Source organism: Amblyomma americanum, chromosome 5, assembly GCF_052857255.1.
Source record: "Amblyomma americanum isolate KBUSLIRL-KWMA chromosome 5, ASM5285725v1, whole genome shotgun sequence".
Lineage (NCBI taxonomy): Eukaryota > Metazoa > Arthropoda > Arachnida > Ixodida > Ixodidae > Amblyomma > Amblyomma americanum.
The window spans coordinates 136,849,816-136,869,045 of NC_135501.1; the positions used below are offsets into that span (position 1 = coordinate 136,849,816).

A 19,230-nucleotide genomic window follows, 5' to 3' on the forward strand; every position below is an offset into this window, starting at 1 on the left:
ATTTTGAGACCGGCGAGCTAAATTTATACGCTTTACCAGGCGCGCCATCGCAGACAGCTGGCGATAAGAAATCGCTTCGTAAGCTCCCGCCACTGTGGCCGGGTTAGCCGGGTATCGAAACAAGGCCTGCAAAGACGCGCTGTAATGCACCGCACACTCATGAATAGGGGGCCGGTCAAGAGTGTTGCAAAAATACAAAATTTGCCAGGTTTTAACAAAATGACTTACCTCTTTCATAAAACAAGGTGCTAATATATTTTTTCTTTTCTATTGGCAGATTACATTCCAATTTTGTAGCTTTATCATTTCTCTATATGAGTGTTTTGCCCCCCATCCTCTGGTTGTGCTGCAGTCGCGCTAAACCACTTTTCGGCCCAGCCTTCGCCACCACTTTAAATCCGCCTTGGCACCGCTGCGAAACTTTACAGAACTGGTGCAGAAAGTGCAGGCGAATCGAACAGACTTTGCAGCTGCACCATTTCGGCACCGACCACTGAGGAGGCGCAACAGTTTTCCTGCACTCTCATGAACTAGACCTGCACAACGTCTGCACTTTTTTGAAACGAATGGCATCGTGCAAACGGCGCCATCTTGCACCGCTGAAACGAATGGCGAAGTGCAGCACCGCGAGAACCAGTTCATGTAGTGCAGGCGAATCGAACGGACCTTTTTACTTTTGGACGCACGAGAGGCGGAGGATGAGGAGTGAATGAAACAGGAGAGGTCTGCCGGTGCCAGGCCGCGCCTCCTCAGCAAGATGGCCGCCCGCGAAGCGGAGTGAAATATCAGGCCTTGTAGGTGGTAGCTGTGCCGAGAAACACATAATATTGGCCGCGTGTGACTATTACGAGTGTTGACAGCGACTTCGAGCTTCACCGTGTGCAACAGCGGCAAGCGGCAGTTTCCCCAAAGTTGTTTTGTCGCCGTCTACACCGAGTTGACCGAGCGGCCTTCAAACCAACGCTGTCTACGCAAGACGTAACAGTGCCGGTGTCGCGAAGTGCGATTTGGAGCCGTTTGTGATAGTTTCAAGTGTTCTTTATTCGCGCGACGATATTCACGAACAGCAGCAATAAGTAGCTCCCCAGAGTGAATTTCCTGCGCATACAGTAAGCTTCACAGCGCAGTAATGAGTATCAGTGTAGTGAAAGTGATTGCAGTCGGAACGAGTGCTTTTGCGTCAGTCGGTGATATCGCCTGCAAGTGTAAGTACGTTGAAAAGCTTACTACGCACGCCTCGTTTTCCGGATGCTGAAATGAACTCAGAGCTGTACAGCAGATCCTGGTTCGGGTGCACGCGTGTGCACTGAGTTTGATAACCGCCGTGAGTGCGACGGGGCCATTCTCAAGCGTGTGTTTTGCGTATGCGAAGCGACCTAGGCTGCACAGCCGTTGAGCTGCTTTCTGCCGGGACTACACAAGCGTCGCCAGCATTCTGCGGCATTGTTCTCCATAAAACGCAATTTGCGACTATAAGTGGACGAGAATCGGCGTATTCAGCATGGTATTATTATTATTATTATTACTATGAGCGGCCGGATTACGATGGCATGCCAGCGGCACTTTGTAATCTGTGTGAGAACATCGGTATGCACAGCAGCTCTCACATCTGGAGCTTCTTTTTTTATTTACTGCAGGCTGCGAGGACCCATATCTGCAATAAATATTTGCATGACAAATTGAATTAATCCAACTTCCCCTGCATGTGATATCACATGGTCTGAGCCAAAGTAGTAGTGTTAAGTTTGGGTTGTAACATATGTTATCACCAGATCAGGAACACTTATGTAGGAACAAAAACCATTGTCACAACTCATTCACCGGTGTTTCACAATGCACAAGTCTCTAATATGTACCTACTAGTGCAGCTCTTTTTCATGAGCATTCCGTTTTATCTGTTGCAAAAAAAAGGAAAAAGGCCACAGCAGATGCTTACACTTCTCAAAGCAAGCAACCCGTATGAAATTGTGCCTTATTAATACGAACACATTGGTTCTGGATCAGAACTGTACATACACAGTTTTCCTTAAAGCGAATTGTAATTAAAAATGAACAGCATTTTCATGAAAAGTAAAGTGATGCGATTACCATTTATTTTTTGCTTAGCAGCAAGGAGTGAAGTTGGATTTTTGACAAATGCTTTCAATATTAAGTGTATTATCGTGGTTGCCATGGCCATTGGTGAAATGCAGCGATCTCGAAGTGCTCCATGAGCCATGACAGTCGGGATAGAAACTGTGCCCTTTGAATCAGCACCTGATTCCATATTTGTGATTGTTTTCACTACACTGCTCTCGGCAAGGGGCTCAACAACTTCGCTTTATTTGTGTCGAGCAGCTGTTAACTAGCGCTTCCTAAGTAGGCATTACCAGCTGGTGTGAGCCATTCTCAAAGCCTTTAGAAGCATATGTCACCAATGCACATGCACACATGCATCTGCTGCGTTCATTTACCTGCAACTGCTTGCAGTGAACATTATTTGCCTGCTGGATGAAGGCAATGGGGGGCCTATGAGAATGAATTTGTCAGAAATGTAGAATGCTTCTAGATTTCCTTCGCCTTCTTTGCATTTGCTGCATTCCTAAATCTGTTTGCTTGAATGTAGATGCTTGTTTGCACCTTCCACAATGCTTAGCTATCGGTTTCTTGGGACACACATTTGTTTACATTTGTCGTATGGTCGTGACGGGGCCATATTTATGCATATTGTCAAACCACGTTAACGAGGTTTATTTTGATTTTTCAAAATGTGCTATGCGCTACTGCACTGTAGTTGCCCCTGCAATTCTGACGTTGAGCTATTTCTGAAAGTACTACAGTGCCGGTGCAGCCATTGGCCTGTCGAGGCTGAGGTCACATTTAATTTCAACCCATTTTCTTACTGATTGGATTGTATTTGCAGATTCCCTGCTTTGCACCTGTGTCAAGTTCTCCTTGTGCCCGACATGCGAGTGGTTTTTTTCTTCTTGCCGTGTGCTCTGTTTAAAAAACGTTAAATTAGCATTGCAAGTAAAGATCTGTGAGATTATAACAAAAAGGTTATACTGTCAGCAAGTGGCTTAATTAATTTGTGCAGTGAACAAAGTGTGTCAGGAAATGAGTCGCCGAGCCTTTCGGTGGCAATGATTTTGACGCCAGAAAGAGAAGTGCTTCGTCAGTCAGAAAGTGCAAGCGGAGAGAGTCGGCATGCCTGGCAGTTCAAGGTTTAACAACAACTGCACGCTATGCTGCAAGTGGTATGAGGGCAATTCCACGATGCAACAGCCATATGATTCAGTTTCTTTTTCTCGCCAAACAATTCTAACAAGCCTTGTGCTGTGTTATAGTATCTGGTTACCACAGTTCAGACATTCGCATTGCAGTCCATATTACACGACAGAAATATCCAGGTCCCAATGGGCCTTGTGCACTTAAACCCTGTCAGTTGTCCAAACAGCAAGTTTCCATGTTAACAAGGCATGCATGCTTTGATAAAGTTTCATCCCCAGAAAAACTGTCTGTAATTCAAGCCATCATATTACACGCTGGATATTGGCAAGACATGCCTGCAAGCTGCAGAATGTGGTAAATTTTTTTTTTTCTGATAATGTCACAAGCACAAAATCATTGCTCCATTTCTATGACTAGCATGGGTTCCTAATCATGAAAGACACTATGTACTCTCACAAGGTTAAAATTCTGCTGTGGCCCATTAAATTGTTCCTTCCAGATCAGTACGCTTTTGAAAAGCATTCCTTGATAGCCAACTTTTCGTTCTTCATGACACACACTTGCACCTTAAGCTCTTTCAGAAAGCATGTGATCAAATCGTTTATAGAATAATTCCTTGCATCGTACTGTTCTGAGCGGGATTTAAGTGATCCTAGCCAGCTAACAGCAGTTGGCCCATGCTAACTCTTACTCTTCCAGCCTTTCTTCTTTTGGAATCTCGGGCAACCGCAAAGGTATTGTACATGGTGCTTCCCTTTTTCTTACATTCATTTATGACCTTCCTTTCACTGTTTCATTTAACTAGCCTTCATTGATTGCTATATGGTCTGCCATCCCACTAACAATACCAACATTCCAGCCCTCCAGAACAACCGTCTCTGTGCTCGAGAATGGCCTATTTGCCAGTGTTAATAGTACTGCATTAATAGTTTTTACTATCAGCCATACCCGTCTCCATTACGAGCTGATATGTGTCAGTATTTCCTTTGTGCTTGTATCCTACCCTGTTTCAAGCGAAGCAACACTGAGCCTTCCATTATGTGATCTGGTTAAAATGCTAGGTGCGCATGTTTATGTATGTGCACTTTTATCTACGTGTGTCATTTGATGCTTATCCTCATCTGAAATGGCAAGCCAGGTATGTTATGGGGCCAGCATTTACAGTGTTTATAAAAGGGTGCCTCCTTCGCCTCTATAATAAAGCTAAATATCACATAGAGTTCTGTCGTCCTGAATGGAGTCAGATTACAGCGGCAGTGATTTTCTTACATTGACGGCAGTGAAACGCATGGAAAGGCACAAACCTGTACTCAATATTAAGTTATTCATTAGAGCTGCTGTTTTCCTTACATTAGACACACGAGTTTTTTCAAAAAGAGTCCTAAGGAGGATTATCATTTTGGTGCCTTATTTTGAAAAAGAAGGCCACAAGACATTTGTTTACCTAATACATGCAGCCCTTCTATATGACAGCATACACTCCCTGTATGAAGCCGAAAAGTAGGCATAGCCTAGGCAAAGATCTTCAAGCAGCTTAGGTTAACGACAAAGTCATTTTAACGTAAGGTATGCCTAAAAGGCACTTCGTCAGTTTGAAAACCAAACTGTCGCTGAAATAAGCTTTACTTGGCAGAAGATTCTGCTAATAAGCAACAGCTTGCATGTTCCAAAATATTATACATGACAAGTGCCGCAGACAATGCTCACTTTTATCTGCTATTTTGAGAACCAGAATCACTGTTACGATCTCTCATTTTTTTTCTGGTCAGAAAAAACTCTTAAACATTACTGTAAAGCTATATGAGAGCTAGGATATATGCATGTATTCCCTACACACACTTAAATGCTTATTTTTTATTTCACTGTATTTTGCAACAACACAGCTTTCACCCTGTATATATATTTTTACAAATTCTGCTTGAGATATAATCACTATGCAGGGTCAGTGTATCTGGTTTCCGTGAATAAAGTATTTTTTCCCAACCTCAACTAGGAGCAGTCCAGATGTAAGCCTTTTTACCAACTCCCACATGAAGTTATGTTTGCACTGAAGGTAAAAGGCATGAATGGCCTTTTACTAAGTACTAAGCAACCACTTTGTTTTAATTAACATGGGCACTTTCAGAATTTTTGGAGTTGTACAGACAACATGCCAGTTTGTTTCTGCGAGTGTCACCATTGACTGGCTCTGAGCACAACTCTCCAGGCTTGTTTGCACTACTGCATTCCAGCTCGTGCAGTTCTCATTGCAATACGAGCTAAGGAATGACTGCTAAAATAAATCTGGTTTCTCGCTGTCACTGTGCAAAAAACAAAGCTGTGCATTTCAGTGCTTTGATAGATGGCTTGGCCCCTTTAATTGTCACCACGCTGTGCTATTTCAATTTTGGGTTTTCCAATGGGGTGAATGAAATTACAAAGAGAAATCAGTACTGTTGCATGGTCACTCTTCTGTGAAATGCAGAACTGCTGCAGTTACAACTGATTTTCCGTATTCCAAATCACTGGGAATGTCATAATTTTATCATGTATTTGGGTTCGTAGTCGACAGCAGTGTGCTAAAATATGGCATTTTTAATGCATGCATAATGCAGACACACACATCTTATTTCGATGAATAGATAAGTGTCTTTTGCAATAACAGTGAAGTGGGGAGACAGCAAGGAGGCCTGTTTACTTGAAAGTGACAACCAACGTTTATAGATGACAACAAAAGTGTGCACGGATTATTGAAAAAGCTACAAAATAAAGGCAGTTATAACACATGTGAAAAGACTCTTGTGTGCTAGTTTGAATAGCTGATGATTTAATCTGTGCCTGATCTCAGCTATGTGAACTTCCCTGTTATAATTACAAACGATGGAATATGTACTGCTAACCTAGCTTGTTCTAGTGCCGTATCCTTGGCTCCGAGAATTCGCGATACGAATCGCGTCGTCGTTCTGAAATAGTTATTGCACGTTTGGGTATAGCGTAACTTTCAATGGGGGCACGTACTCTTCAAATAGACTCGGTCTGTGCGCACGACGTCGTGATCTTGAACCGGAAAAAGTATGCACACGACGCGACCTTAGCGCCCTCAGCGGCGGCGCGCGCTCGAAGAATGTTCGGCTCGGTCGCCGGCCGCCGCGACTACTCGATTAAAATCGGCGGCCGGACGTACTACTGCTTGGCGCGCCGTCGTGAGCTGCTGCTGGCGTTGCAATCTGCAAATAAAGCGATGTGCGGTGGCAATTCTTTTCCGCTTTTACGGGGGTAACCGAATTGCTGGCAGCAAGATTCGTGACAGTTGCGCTGAAAAGCACAACGCCGTGCTCGTGCCGTATTGCCCCGAATCAGAATTAACTGACATCCCTTTACTGTTGAAGAATGTTTGGCTCGGCCGCCGCAACGCCGTGCTCGTGCCGTATTGCTCAAAATCAGAACTGACACGCCTTACAACAGCAATATACCCCGACCCTAATCGTCGTCGGGCTGACTCGCGCGCGGGACACGATCTTAGGTTGGTGCGCCTTATCAGAATTAACTGCAGTCATAGACTGTACGACAGCAGCTTATAACTGCTTTTATAGCAGTGCTACATTCTCTGTTCGGCGAAGTGGCTGCCTGCCTGGAATCGTGGAGCCGTGTGAAGTACGCGTACTGATACTTTACAAGTTTTGAAGACTGCCACATAAGTTCTAGTAGTTCGCAATGAAAAAGCATAGGCATGCGAGGAAACAGTGGTAAAGTAGAACTACAATTTTCTGGCAATTTATCAGAAGAAACAATAATAATTATTTCTTTCCATTAAGTAAAAGTGCAGTGTGTGGCATAAGTCGTAACCGAAACTCCTGTACGTGCCCGTCGGGTCCAAACTCAATTTGCACGTATCCGGCACTCGTAAGTCCGCTATTGCTGCGGCCGAATATGTTTGCAAGGGAAAATTCGATGTGCACAAGGAAGCGGGCGACCATCACGGCGCTGACCGCACCCGAGATCGATCAGTATATATCGCCACCATGGGCAGCGGTGGCGGCACACAACGCCGAGCCGTCCGGCCGCCGATTTGAATAACGTGACTACGACGAGAAAGCAATATTCGTGACCGTCTGTGAGCCATGTTTGGCGCCGTAGTAGGGGACACGGGCTCGACAGCCGAACCAGAACAGTCTTCGTCGAGCACGCGCCGCCACCGCCGCTGAGGGCGCTAAGGTCGCGTCGTGCGCATACCTTTTCCGGTTCAAGATCACGACGTCGTGCGCACAGACCGAGCTAGTCTAGGTGGTATTGGACCGAGTCCTTCGACTATTAGGGGACAAAAATCTTAGATGGTAATTAGAACGGTTGCATATATGGGCTGTCTTCAGCGGAATCTAGCCGACTAGCGGTCGAACGAGTTGTGTCACGATCGCGGTGTGATGCCTTTTTTTCACTCCATGAAGTAGAAATAGCGCAAACATTAATCGCTTCCCGCCACTCTGTTTTAGAACCTCGTCGGCGGTGTTGCAAAAATTAAGTTTGTTGCGACTTCGTTCGCAGACGTCAGGGTCGACCGCGTCAACTTCCATGGCTATCACAGCTGATCGCGGTTTTACCTGCTACGAAATATCTCACAGGTAAACATGTCTCGGGTGAACGACATTATCAGCGTGTTTTTAATGGCGCAGCATGCTGAACTTCTTCGAGCAAATTCTCATCTGCTGAACTCCCTAGAGCGAGCTCATTTAAACTTCATCGAACACCAAGATCAACTCATTGTCTCATCTGAATCACAAACCACCTTTGCAGGCTGAGTGTTCGAAACTGGTTTTGCCCCCCGTGGGGTGCAGCGGGGTTTGCGGAGCCTCTTCCAAGCACACACCCCTGAGGAAGCCGGGGGACGCTTGCGTCCATTTTGTGCCGGTGGGTGGCCGCCGGTGGGTTTCGAACCAACAACCTTCCGCAGCCGAGGCGGACGCCCAAGCCACTAGACCACGACTGCGGTACGCTGAGATATCTTCGTGTTTTGCTACGGCGCAAGCTCGTGCTGCCGCACGGGCGGCACTGACGAGCGCGCAAATCAGAATAACGCCGGAGTTGTCCGCTCGGCCGCATGCAGCAAACTCGATCGTACAGCACCTCATGCGCCTCGCGCCTTCAATAGCGCCAAAGATTCTTTTTGCTGCGAATTTAAAAGACAAAAAGAGCCAGAATAAAATGTGAACAGAATAAGAGGCGTGAAATTCTCCAGTTCTTGGCTCGGTTGCATTGTACGCTCGTTTTTGCTTAGAAGAAAAAAAAAACCGTAGGACAAGATGGAGGACACAGGACGGGCGCTGCTCGTTTTTGCTTAGAAGAAAAAAAAAGAACCGTACCTTGGATGATGCCACAGGTAGAGTAAACAGCAGGCTCTTCCATTCCCTTCAACTCTCTGCTCACTCACCAACTAGAGAATACAACGTAATTTATCTACATCTAAGTATACAATCACGGACGTGCGCGCTCCAGCCCGGCTGTGGTACTACAACGCGGCGGCGAGAGCGGCCAGAATCTGTTGCCCCGGGAAGATCCCGCCGAATTACCTAGCGGACCGTATTCTTCCGCCGGAAAAAAAAAAAGCCCCCGAATCTCGTCAGCCAATTGGAAGGCGAGTACGAAGGCCGGCGACAAGCATGGCGGCGCATTCGGTGCGGGATGCCTCGCTTCGGACTGAATTCGTCGCTGTTACTGCCTTTTTCAGCTCGTTCACTGGCCATAAAAGAGCCAGCGCTCTTCGATTTGTCTAATCTCGCCCATAAGAAAGCGTTTGAGTGATAAATTTGTTTTGTTTTTTATTTTGGGTGAGGATTCTTTCCCTTTTAGGCTTAAGAGGGGCGTCGGTTTGTTGACAGCAATTTGGTTCCTCTCCTAACCACCAGATGGCGCCACTAGGCGCTTAAATGTTGAATGAAGAGACCCTGACAGTCGACAGATCTTATAAATACCTGGGCATAAATTTGTGTGCTGAGACTGACATGTTCAGATTGCACGAGGCCAAGGGCCGTCAATCTGCACTTCAAGCGCAATGCATCCTTCGACGTCGGTGCCTGTGGTGGTGCCACCAGTACACCATGGTCCGCGACCTCTGGAAGCTCGCGCACGTGCCAGGACTCACATTCGCCAACGCAGTGGTCTGCCTCCCATCAGCCACCAGAAATTGGTTAGAGCGTAAACAGAGGTCGGCCGCATTTCAGCCAATGCAGCCATTCAAGGCGACCTGGGATGGTCTAGTTTTGAGGCAAGGGAGGCATGCAGCAAGCTGGAGTACCGCGGTCGACTGCAGTTCATGAGCCGCAACCGATGGGCAAGGCGGGTCTTCGAATACCTCACTGCGACATGCCTAAGCACTACATGGGTGAAGCGCCTCCACAAGATAGAAGGCAAGTATGGACTTTTCCAGACACCCATAAGTGCCGAATCAGCAACGGCATGGAAGCAGGAGGCAAGGAGACGGGTCCAGGAAAAAGAGAATCGCCAATGGCTGCAGGCGCTCGCGGAAAAACCGACACTGGCTGTGTACCGCGAGTGCAAAAACAGCATCGGACCCGAAAAGATTTTTGACAACGGCCTAGGTAGCGCATTGCTGTTTGAGGCCCATGCCGGAGCGCTGTGAACACTGGTGTACCGCCGTCGCTTCGATGCAACACCAGAAGCACAGGCAGCAATATGCCGAGCGTGTGGCGACGCGGAGGAGACCATCGAGCACCTGGTGATGTCGTGCCAGAGACTCCATCCGATGCCGACAGAGGGCACCACATTCCCACAGGCGCTCGGGTTTCACGGTCCTGCAGTGGACGACGGAGACAGCTCCAAGGTCGAGAGCGAGGGGGTGCTGCGAACCAAGCGTCGACTACCACTTTGGTGGAGCACTGTCTAAAAGCGCGAAACCGCAGAGTCGGAAGTGAACGAGGTCGATGAGCGAACCCCCCACCTCCTGACTTTAGCCATATCTGTGTATGCCGTGAGCAGACAACGCACGGACGATGAGCGGAGACGCGGTGGCCGGGAAGTGTAAACGATGCAGCTTTTCGGCGGCCGCGGATTTCGCTTGCTCTCGCCGCCGAATGACCAAGTGTGAACGCGCCAGGATCGACAAGCTGCGAGTCGCCTGCCCCGACGAAACCGGTCGCGCTCTCGGCCGCCGGTGACCTTTCGTCCCTTCGCGGAACCACGCCGCGCCTCACTCCCGCTATCCCTAACGCGACAGCCCACTATGGCGGGCCCGTCCACGGACCTGGGACCACCCCAGGATTTCGACATCTCCAGACTCCGATATGGGCTCGCAAATTCGAGGATTTTTCCCAGAATCTACCCCCCCCCCCCACTTCAATGTCCGGCGCTGACGAGCTCCCTCCCCGGCAAAGGGCCAGGGATGGGAGTTGGCCGTTAAAAGAAGCTCCGGAGGGCAGCTAGAACCACCAGCATGAACACAAAATCCAACGTGAGTGCTCGTCAATACACTCCCCACAACGATCGAAGGCACCTCCCGGGTCGACCTCGTCTGTCGCCTCTACTCAAAGATGCGTATTCGCCCGAATACAGGTCTCATTCTCTGTAAAGACACCCGTACTCTCAGAAGCCGTGGTTCGTTCATGTCAAAACCCACAATGGATCCAGGGAGGGTCCGCCCTCACTCTAATATCCTCGTCATCAGCACGCCGTGCAAAAACTCGGCGGCAGAGTTCTGTAATATCGGTCGTTCCAGCGACGGTGGCGGCGCCACGCGGCCTCTTCCTGAAGCGGCGAGACGGTGATCACTCCGCGCGGCGCGTGCAATCGCAGCGGTTAGGAGCGTAAGATTCGCATCAAAAATGAGCGTATTGTTATTCTACGATGTGCGAACATTCTAAACACGTTGTTTCCGCCAACACGTAAAGAGTTCAAAAAGCAGTGATTAAGTGCGTCCTACAGGTTGATATTGTGTTTGAGCCCAATGACCCGTCTGCTAGCGACGTACTCTGTTGATGCCACGACACCATGCCGTCAGTGCATTCCTATTCGGAGTTTTGTTCATGCGACCAACGTAGCGTATTACGTACAGCTGCATGAAAGCAGTGCTTTGAAGTATATTGGTTATATTTTAAGGAGGAAGTTTGTAGAAAACAAACATTTTAATCACGCTTCAATCCATTCTGGTCTGGATTAAACACGGCTTTCTGGTCACGACTTGACTGCAAAATGGCGACATGAATGGCAAGAACTCCAGAATTGTACCTTCAGTTCTCGGACATAATGCGCAAAGTGGATGAATAACCGCATACGGTTCTTGGCAATTTTCGTCTGCTCGCTCGATCAAAGCGTTTTCCCCTGCTAGTCAAAACACATTTTGAGCTCAAATTTAGACTGTATCATAAAGTGCACACCCTGGCTGCCGTTTCAAACAACAGCTAACATTGTCTCTTCTTTTACCGCATATGTGGCCAACGTACGCTGCAGGTGGACTATAGTCGGATACAATTAAATCTGCAGTAAAGCTCCACCCACATTCAGCACCACCGAACAGAATTCCTCCGTGAGAAAATGGAGACCGCTGGTAAAACTTTTCTGTTTACCTAAACAAGCAGCCAATGAGGAGTCAAAAATGTAGGCTCAATGGTTTTGACATTTATGGCTTCATTGATACAACCCAACATTAAAAAGTTGATTCTGATCACTGTTGGAATTGGTAATTGCAGTTATATTATGCCATGGACCGTGGCCAGCATTACCAACTGCTTATTTTTTTGTTTTCAATTGTGTCTTTATAAGATCAGCGCGCAATAAATGTACTGTCGTGGACAAAAGAGGTATACTCCACGCAGCGGGAGCCGGAGCAAAGGAAAAGTGCATCGTAACGCCATCTACAGGCGGCATCTGCGATCTAGACAGCCAATGGGAGCCCTTTATTATCTGCAGGCACGTCGCTTGACTCGCTTCAATCTTTCGTGCTTTAGATGGCGTTACGATGCAGTTTTACGTTGCTGCGGCTCCCGCTACTTGGAGTATACCCCTTTTGTCCCCGCTAGTACATACCGTATTTATGCGGGTAAGGGCCGCGCTCGTGTAGGCACGAAATATGGCGTCAGACTGTTTGGATCGTTAAAGTAGTTTCTTTCTGCTTTCGGGTGAGTGCCGAAACAAGAAAGTGAACACGCAAAAAATTACACTTCAAAGTGTATGTCGCACTTTACTATGCTGAGTTCGCAAGTTTCGGACTTTTTGCGGCACTTGCAAACTAGCGATTCCATGCTTATATCGATAAAATTTAATTCGCGCCAGTAATGCAGCTAAACTTAAGCGTATACGGTACTATTGATACTGCTGCTTATCTAGACTCTAAAAATCGCACCAAAGTGCCACAACGCCAAGAACCCGCATCAACAGAGACGCACGCTATGGCATCGGCGCCATAACCGTCTTGTCCGCCATGTCGTGATGCCGCTGCGCCACCTATAGGAGCTGCATGGAATGACCAAAAGCACACTCAGAGGAGTCATCCACGGACTCCGGTTCACCGAAACCCAAGAGTCGCTCATGGCATCTCTGTAGGTGAGAGACACAAGAATCGAAATCCTACACGCCCAGATTCTCGGCTCCTCCACAACGGCCCTTCTCGCTTTCAGTGGACCATGTCTGCCTCGAATGGTCTACCAAGGAGCGAGGGAGTTTCTGTGCCATCCGTATCGTCCGGCGCGGGTTCTGCTCGACGTGCATGCAACCGGGCCACCGGCCCGACGTATGCCCCAACCCCGAAGTCAAGGTGTGCCGTCTCTGCGGTGCCATCGACCCGCCCGCGACACACAAATGCCAACCGGGTCTCTGCGGGGACCGGCGCGAGAGGATGCCTGAAAGCTGTGCGTCAACCTCCCGTCTCCTCCAACGCAGTCAACCCAGGGGCCGTGTTACGTAACTGTCACAAATTCCGTCAAAAGTAAAGTGGGTTCCAGTACTATCGCCGAACACTGCATATCGAAGCAGCACGTTATCGACTGGGGCAAGGCACAAGTTCTTGCGGCCGAAAAGAGGAAACTCCCTCGTCTTTGCCTGGAACTTTGATTATACAAACGACCTGTCACACCTTGAACCTAAACCGCGGAAATCTGACAACTGCTTACGCACGCTCCCTGCGCCCCCTTTTCAAGCATACATAAGCTTGCGCACCCGCTTCTCGTTTTTTACTGTGAACAATTAAGGCTCCCGTACGTATGGGAGCCCAAACGTCTTTTCTGTGTTCTTTACATTGTTGTGGTCGGCATCTTCAATGTCACGTTTTATGGCGTTTGTATTGCCTTAAGTACGTATTGTATATATCTATTGCATATTTATAGAATAATGTGTATAACGATTACTGCATCTTATGCTTGAGTTTTAATAAAGAATGTTTTGGATACAACTATGCGTCTCCTCACGGGGATTAAACTTAGTGATGCAAACAAAGCCTATAGCTTCACACGGATCGACATCTGTGCTGTGTTGTCTTTTCTACGTTCTTAATTGTTCGCCTTGAGTGCACCAAACTTTTTCCTTAAAGCCTAGCTTTTGCTGAAACCAGAATGCAGATTAATCACGAAGTGGACATATGTGTTGGTGTTTACAACAGCACGCGTTTCAAGCCAGTTTTGTTGTTTTCCTTATAATATTGACAATAATAATAATCTCGTTGATCGTTCTTCTTAATCCGGTGGAATTAAAATGAAACATGGCATATTTCCAGTAGCGTAGCAGGCGACAGGGGGGGTCAGTATAGGCAAAGGGGGCCTGCATGCGCAATAGCCCAGGTCCCCCGTGCCATTTTTCTTAATCCGGTCCTTGGTCTGGTCCGTCGCCGCGCTCAACAGCGTGAAAACCACTGTCGCCGCAGACAAGTTGCTGCCGTTCACGCTGACGAATGGCAAACCGATTTACACCGGGTAGTACAGGCCACCGTACGCGAACGGCACAAGCGGAGGACATGGCCCTGCCGCCTTCACGTACGACCCACTTGGGAAGCAGCATGTATACATACAGCACGCATTTAACGGGTATCGCTGAGTAATGCGTTTAACATAGCGCTGCAATTTTTAATGCGAAAGAATTACTAGTCTCATTACAAGCGGAGTGTGTTGTACTCGCAGATGGCACAGGAAATCCCAGCGATGGCAAGAAAAATAGGGCGACGTCATCAAGCGGCCGTACGACGCACACAGCAAGCCGAGCACCGCCACTTCAAAGGCTGCTGTAAGATCGCTTTTGCCGCCGGCCATACTTGGTCACATGACCGTTCCGCCATCGCCGGCCTTCGGGCCTTGTTGTTTCGACGGCTGCTGCTGCGCTGGTGCCCTGTTGCAAGACGCTTTTCCGGACGGCCTCGCTCCAACTGTCGGACGGCCCAAAAACATCGTGCGAGTGCGCAAGCAGGTGTTGGCGCTGGAAAATGTTTGGTTGAACCACATTTACTCGATTCGATCTTTTGGTGTAGCGTTAAGACAGGAGACGGGCAGAGTGGGTCAGAGATCTAACACGTGTTAATGACATCTTAGTCAAAATCTAGAGGAATGGGCTTGGGCAGGGCATGCGATTAGGAGGAGGGACAGGAAACGTAGCAGTGGGACAGCAGGAAGTTAGATGACATTACGAAGCTTTCAGGAATCAGGTGGCTGCAGCTGGCACAGGACAGGGCTAACAGGAGAGAGGTCTCAATTTGTTCTGCAGTGTGTGCATCCAGGCTGATGATGACGATACTCATTATAATTGATTAAATTGGTTGTCAAAATGAGGTGGCTATCAATGATTCAGTTTCAGCGTCATTTTAGTCACATGCACCAGTACTGAGGAGTCCTAAATGTACCTACAGAGATGTCGCAAAGGTGAAAAGAAAGAGTGCCACGCTGCATTTGCGCACCTCTTTTCCTAGCTGTGCCTTTTCCCGCGCTGCTTACTGGTTTGAAAAAAAAAAAAAGCAGCCAGATTGTGTTGCGAAAGTGTAGTTCTTGTTGCGAACACGCCTGCCACTTCGCATGTGCACTTGGTGGCACTCACGTAAATTGGTTTTCGAACATTTGCGCATGCTAGTAAAAGGGCACCGCGTACACCTTGTGAGTAAAGGCACTCACTTGTTAGGGAAATGACATTGGACTGATCTGACGAGTGCCAACACTTTCCTCTACTCTGTAGACATAGACATTAGAGTGAGACATTGCTCTAGATACCTCTTAATAACGGCACATATCAGACTTCCAATGCGGCCAGAAAGGATGCTCAAAATGCAGGCTTTCAATTTTTTCAACCGTTGGTATGACTCCGGGCAACAGGATAACTTAGTCGCACCAGTGGTGTACAAGTCTTCGAAAACTGTGGCCTTGTTTCCAACATGTCAAGCATCCAGCGAAGTTGTAAGAATAAACAAACTTGCACTGCATTGCTTTCAATGTTTTTATTACTCTCATTATCAAATGCACTTTCAGTTTCTGTGAAGAGGGAGAAAACAGGAGGATCAACAACACAGTTTACAAATAAACTGATCGGCGAAAAACGCAGTGAAAATGAAGAAACAGAAAAAGGAGGTGGGTGGGGAGGATAGAGAAGACAGATGCTCCCGGCACAAGGGTTAGTAACTTCGAAAAAGTACACTGCGCAGTAATAGACCACCAGTACTGCTTCTAAGCCATTCGTAGAGGCACGCTGACCGATACAGAGATTATAGATACTTGAAATGTGTTGCACATAGATATATTATATAGGCAATATTGCTCCCTGGGGAGCGCTTCGCAACCTCTTAAGCGACACCAGCATCGGCTGCACATCGCAAAAAGCGTCGTATACTGTGACGCTGCACAGACTTCAAGAGAATGGAAGTCGCCGTCTGCAGTGCGTTACAAACGCAGCAAGACGCATTTTTTGGTTGTGCAAATATGGCGTCCGTTGTCCAAAAAAAAAAGCAGTTTCACGGAAAAAAAAAGCCGGCTGACATCAAATATGGCGGCACTGACGTCACCAGCGTATATAAACTACTACCTATCACGGATGGGCGTTTTTCGGTCACTTCAACACGACACAAGTGCAAGGGGGTAGTCTAGCAACTCGAGAGCACACGCGTCCAGCTTGTTTAGGCTTTAACAAAAAATGTATCATATAAACAGAACCATACGGACCCTGACAGCGTCCAGACATCTTTCTTAAGCTCCATCATGCCTTGTGGAGTCGCAGGGCATTTCATAACATGGCAACTTGACGAAAACCCTCGTCGAAGGCCACATCCTTGGAGATGAGCAAACAGCGAAATGAGGCAAATAAATTTCATGCACTGTTGTGTAAAGCCGACGCTTGATAGCTTGTCACAAAAATGCGGAGAGAGAACATTCTTACGGATTCTTTGAGTTTGTTGATGGCAGACAGCCTCTATAAGTTTGCTTCCACTGGTGTCGTCGGCACAAAAACATCTCTTGTGGAAGGCAAACCGGAAGCAAGGCAACAACTGAGTTGATAGCTATCATTACCAGGTACGTAGAACCCAAGAACAGAAACTAGCAAAGCAATCTGATCAACCACATCAAGGTTGTGCCAGCGCTGATGAAAGCAATATATAATAATACTCTAGAAAATTTACTGCTCAAGAGAGATCCGCAGACCCAATACTACAACCACAGTCCATGCAACGAAAGAATGTAAAATGTGCTTTCAAAAATACTGCTTCTCTCAATTCTACTAAACTTGCTGAACCCAACTCCAAGCATGAACCCGACTTGTGCGTTTTCCGCAACCTCAAAGCTCTTATGACAATTAATTGGACAGCTCCAGCCACATCTTCTAGCACTTTCGAGAAGCCGACTGGCTCATTTCCCAAACTGCACCTGCTTGTGTGGCTACCAACTGATGCGTCTGGAACAGCAACATGAAGGTAGCAACTCACAATGCTAATGTTCCACGAGGGGCGTGCACTGAATGCCAATATAGAATTATGCCACTGAGGCCACGTTGCGAGGTCAAGGAACATGAAGCGCATGTCTGTATTGGCACCCAAAACTTTGCCCTTGCTTCCCTGCCACTGTTTCAAGCACGACCATGCCTCACTGCACTATGCAAGCATCAGAATTGTCAGGCAAACAACCCGCCCACCTCGGCTTCCAGTGGCCAATTTGGGTGCATGACCACCCAATGGTTCGGCAACAATGAGCCTCGCCATGCATAGACAGAACCAAGAGCTCCTCTGCTCAACAGTGTAGGGAATACGCGAGAAGTGCCATCCTGAGACAAGCCTTCAGGCTAACTACCACCTCTCTGGACTTGCGTGTTGCCTCCAGAAGCAGTTTAGTGATACTGTACACGAAGCAGACCACGCAACGTAAGTGGGGGGGTGGGAGGGAAGCATTTGTGCACAAAAAGCCTAGCACAGCAAGAAAGCGCACCGGAAGTACACAGCTAAAAACGTTTGATGTGCGTGTTCCAGCTTTCCTGCCTTACGACTGATGCCATACTCTATGTGTGTAAAGATGCACGAGCCCCTGCCACTAGTCCACTCAATAAACTACTCCCCAAATGCTCCTATTTTTTACTGACCCGTGGAATTTTTTTTTATTACTGCCAAACATAACGTATGCTAGCAGCAAGTAAAGTTAGCAAAGGTGCACAACATGGACTCAAAATAAGGAGGACCGCCCTGTTGGTCCAAAAGATGGCGCTGCATCCTTCCGCACGACATTCAGCACTTTTCTTTCATTGCTACAGTGGCAGAGCACGCAAAGATGTACCCTGTTCCACAGGCACATGTTCAAGCTGGGCCCACCGTGTTTACGCTGCAAGAAGAAAAATTCAGCCATAAAGCTAACACACCGCAAGCGCACGACACTGCAGATACCACAACAGCGTACCAGACAGCACACAAATGTGAACCATTGCCACCCTGATGCATGCAAGTCCTCAAAAATGGCCGCCCCCTAGTCGAAGGTCCCTACCACCCACATTCTAATGCTCTCACAGAAACTAGGGCTGGTGTGTTTGACTAGTGGATGTTTTGTAGGAGACTTGAAATGAGAACCCACCGCAAATTTACCACTGCATGAAAAAACAAGCCAGAGAATGATCATACAAAGGTTGCCTCACAAACATCACTTGCTTGACCACCGATGCATTGAACTTCATGCTCCCAACAAACAGCAATGCAGTTCGGCACTCCTTGAAGAGTGTGGGGCTTGGCTAACAGCGAAGTTGTCACATATGCATTCAACAAAACTGAGTACCTAACACTCCTAAACGAAGTGCTAGGCACCGAAACCCATGCCAACCAAGAATAACCTTTTCGACACCTGCACTCAAGCATAGCATTGAACCATGTATCCCAAAGTTTAGGCCTCAAGTGCTACGCCTACAGCTGAACGCCAGAAACACACGAGAAGAGAGGAAAAAGAACAACAATCTTTGCAAAAAGTGTCCTGTGCAGCAAAATTAGGTGTGAATGAATTAGTGTCTGTTCCAGAAGTCGCAGGCAGCAAAACTCGCTAACTTCAAACCATGCTAACCACTCCTGCTCGTCCGTACCACAGAATCAAGCCTTCAAGCGCATAGAGAAGAAACTGGGAGGCAGATTGTTCAAAAATAAATACGCAAATCTCGACTTCAAGGACACATTTTAGCGAGAACAGAAACACAGTGGAAAAAGATAAATCCACAAGCTGTAAACAGAAAATGTTTAGAAAAATTGCAGTAAATAAAGATGTCAGTGAAAAAAAAAGTGCAGATATATATTAGTCATTGTGCATAAAAATAAACATTCAACATAATGGGAACACATGAAAAGGAATCTAAGGCTCACAAAACTAAAAGCACAGCTCACTGACTAATTCTATTAGGTGCATTTTTATATATTTTTTATATATTTATGTACTTATATATAGAAACGCTTTGTCTCATTTGCATAAATGCAGAGAAGAGGTTGAAATTAGAGGTACTGTGAGAGAAGCCCATAATCCCAAGCAACTCGAGCTAACTACTACTGCGAAAGTAAAATTACAAAAAGAAAATAATGGCTGCTTCTTTCTACACCACCGAAGAAAAAAAAATGAAAGA

At 47.3% G+C, this 19,230-nt stretch overlaps 4 protein-coding genes across 8 annotated transcripts in view; 1 reads left to right on the plus strand and 3 right to left on the minus strand.

Moving 5' to 3' along the window:
- The window catches only part of LOC144132741 (uncharacterized), a 646,537-nt gene that overhangs the window by 251,706 nt on the left and 375,601 nt on the right, over positions 1–19,230 (minus strand). The gene's annotated exons all lie outside the window — the stretch shown is intronic.
- Positions 1–19,230, minus strand: part of LOC144132745 (uncharacterized) — a 170,009-nt gene that overhangs the window by 91,929 nt on the left and 58,850 nt on the right. The window lies entirely within an intron of this gene.
- Positions 1–19,230, minus strand: part of LOC144132740 (uncharacterized) — a 78,670-nt gene that overhangs the window by 27,241 nt on the left and 32,199 nt on the right. The gene's annotated exons all lie outside the window — the stretch shown is intronic.
- LOC144132747 (uncharacterized) lies at positions 487–15,508 on the plus strand. The gene is made up of 4 exons (XM_077665383.1): positions 487–1,205; positions 3,910–3,944; positions 7,981–8,174; positions 14,304–15,508. Exons 1-4 carry the CDS (start codon positions 1,130–1,132, stop codon positions 14,338–14,340), a joined length of 342 nt encoding a protein of 113 aa, XP_077521509.1. The 5' UTR covers positions 487–1,129; the 3' UTR covers positions 14,341–15,508.

Coding starts and splice junctions, on each gene's coding strand:
- LOC144132747 (XM_077665383.1), top strand. CDS start 1,130: ATGAGTATCAGTGTAGTGAAAGTGATTGCAGTCGGAACGAGTGCTTTT. Junction 1,206..3,909: donor CGGTGATATCGCCTGCAAGT/GTAAGTACGTTG, acceptor TTACTCTTCCAG/CCTTTCTTCTTTTGGAATCT. Junction 3,945..7,980: donor AATCTCGGGCAACCGCAAAG/GTATTGTACATG, acceptor CCACCTTTGCAG/GCTGAGTGTTCGAAACTGGT.